The 2,553-nt window shown below is 48.6% G+C and overlaps 1 protein-coding gene across 1 annotated transcript in view; it reads right to left on the bottom strand.

The window, feature by feature from the left end:
* EMH_0010210 (uncharacterized protein) overlaps positions 1 to 1,751 on the bottom strand; it is a gene marked incomplete at both ends in the record, with an annotated part of 2,295 nt that extends 544 nt beyond the window's left edge. Inside the window, 2 exons of the mRNA XM_013498877.1 lie at positions 1 to 885; positions 1,424 to 1,751. Of these exons, the coding sequence (XP_013354331.1) occupies positions 1 to 885; positions 1,424 to 1,751 (1,213 nt within the window). The remainder of the gene's footprint in view (positions 886 to 1,423) is intronic.
* Between the last annotated feature and the right edge of the window lie 802 nt (positions 1,752 to 2,553).

The raw sequence follows: 2,553 nt of genomic DNA on the forward strand, positions 1-2,553 counted from the left end.
CTGCTGCTGCTGCAGGAGTACCAGCAGCAGCAGCAGCAGCAGCAGCAAGTGCAGCAGCATTTGCATGCGTTTGTTGTGCTTGCTGCTCCCCACCATCTGTTTCTCTATCTTCTGCTGCTGCTGTTGCTGCTGTTTCTGTTGCTGCTCCTCCTGCTGCTACCCCACCAACTCCTGCTGCTGCTGCATCTCCTGCTGCATCTGCTGCTGCTGCTGCTGCTGCTGCTGTTGGAGTGTATGCATGCGGGGGCCTGTAGGGCCTGCCGTACCTGGCGGCGATATCGATGGCGCTGAGCTGTATTTTTGCTGCAGCTAATCGACCTGCTGCTGCTTTACATTCTCTGCTTCGATTCAGAGGCAAACAACCAACACCTTCCTCCTGCTGCTGCTGCTGCTGCTGCTGCTCTTGCTCCTGCTGCTGCTCCTGCTGCTCGTGCTCCTGCTGCTGCTCGTGCTCCTGCTGCTGCTGCTGCTGCTGCTGCTCCTGCTGATGCAGGTGCTCCTGCTGATGCTGCTGCTGCTGGTGATGCTGCAGTTGCTGGTGATGCTGCTGCTGTAGATGCTGCTGCTGCTGCTGCTGCTGCTGCTGCTGCTCGTGTTCTTGTTGGTGTGTCTCCTGCCGTCTATCGCTCTGCTGGTGATGCTCCAGCTGCTGCTGGTGATGCTCCTGCTGCTGCTGCTGCTGCTGCTGCTGCTGCTGCTGTCTATGCAGCTGCTGCAGCTGTCGATGCTGGTGTTGGTGCTGCTGCAGCTGCCGATGCTGCTGCTGCTGCTGCTGCTGCTGCAGCTGCTCTCTTGCTCGTCTGCTGTCTATTTGGCGTTCAAAGAAACTCCTCAGCAGCGACACCCGCGACGGCTGTCTGCGTGCTGCGTTTTCTGTTTCTTCTGCTGCACCAGAATTATAATTATAAATATTATAATTATAATTAAAATTATTATTTTTATTATTATTAAAATTATTATTTTTATTTTTATTCAGTGAAGCTTCTTCGTCGCCATCTAAATATATATCGCCCTCCGATCGACGCCGCCGCTGCGGTGTACAGGCAGCTGCATATACACCCCGCGATGCAGGGGGCCCGCTCTTCAGTTTATCTATAAACAGAAAAATAAAAACAAAAAATAATTTAAATAACTACAGAACATATACAGACACGCATACAAGCAATAAGACCTAGTAGATGCTGCAGCAACAGCAGCAGTAGTAGCAGCTACAGCAGCAGCAACTGCAGCAACAGCAACTGCAGCAGCAACTGCAGCAGCAACTGTAGCAACAACTGCAGCAGCAACTGCAGCAGCAACTGCAGCAGCAACTGCAGCAGCAACTGCAGCAGCAGCTGTAGCAGCAACTACAGCAGCAGCTGCAGCAGCAACTGCAGCAGCAACTGCAGCAGAAGCGACAGCAGCTGGAAGGTCTTGAGCTCACCGAGGTGATAAGCTTGGGCTACGCCTCTGCTTTCTTCTGTTTGGGGCAGAGCTGCATGCAGCTCTTCTTTGTTTTCTTCTGGTGTATTCTCTGTTGTCTCCGTTTGCTGCTGGTTCCCGCTGGCGCCGCTCACAGACAAATCGAATTCATCTCTTCTATCAGCAGCAGCAGCAGCAGCAGCAGCAGCAGCTGCTGCTGCTGCTGCTGCTGCTGTATGCTCGGCAGAGTCCGCTGCCTTTGATAGAGGGGATGAAGCGGGCGTCGATGAAACTTGAATTTCATCTTGGTGTGTTGCAGTGGGTGGTTCTGCTTCTTCGCTGCGGTCCATAGATTCTATATGGGGCTGTTGTGTTCAGGGTTTAAATAAATTAAATTAAATTTGCATGCATAACAAGATTCTTACAAAGAAGGATTTGTATCTTCAGGACACACGCAAAAGAAAAGAGATGAAAGCGACTGCCCGCCGCCGCCGCCGCCGAAATTCTGCACGCGCAGGAGCTCCGCGGTCGACGAGGGGAATAGGCGGGAAACAGCCGTTTAAAAGGTATTTTTTAATCTTAAAATGAAAAATAATAACTAATAAACACCAAAAAAATCAATTTAAATGGAGAAAAACACCCACAAATGGCGGAAAGCTAAGAGGTAATCGGGCATGTTCGCGGCCACGTCGGCAGTTGCGATGGTGTCACTGGTGAGACAGAGAAGAAAAAAAGAGAAAATAAACTCAAAAAACCTAATAAAACAAAAAGCATTTGGTTTTGTAAGAAAATTTTAATATTTAAAAACTGAAACACGCAGGATTCTGTCTAAAGAAAGCGCAGTTTCTGCGGTGTACATACACCGCAGAATTTCATGCAAGTTGCACAGCAGTCACCGCACAGACTCGACCGAGATCGTATACAACGGAAAGCTGTATTTTTTTTGTATTTTTTTTGAGATGTTTCATCAAATAAGGTGTTTATTAAACTCTCCTCGTGAATTATGTTTAATATACGCCTGCGAATATGCTGATTCCTTCAGTACTTTCGCGTTAGATTACGTATTTGTGTTGTATTTGAGTATGTGTTTCGGCTTGAATGATGTGGCAGCGAGCTGGGTTTATGGTTTATACGGCTTAATGAGTTTATTTT

Source organism: Eimeria mitis, genomic scaffold (assembly GCF_000499745.2).
Source record: "Eimeria mitis Houghton genomic scaffold, Emh_scaff379, whole genome shotgun sequence".
NCBI classification, from domain to species: domain Eukaryota; phylum Apicomplexa; class Conoidasida; order Eucoccidiorida; family Eimeriidae; genus Eimeria; species Eimeria mitis.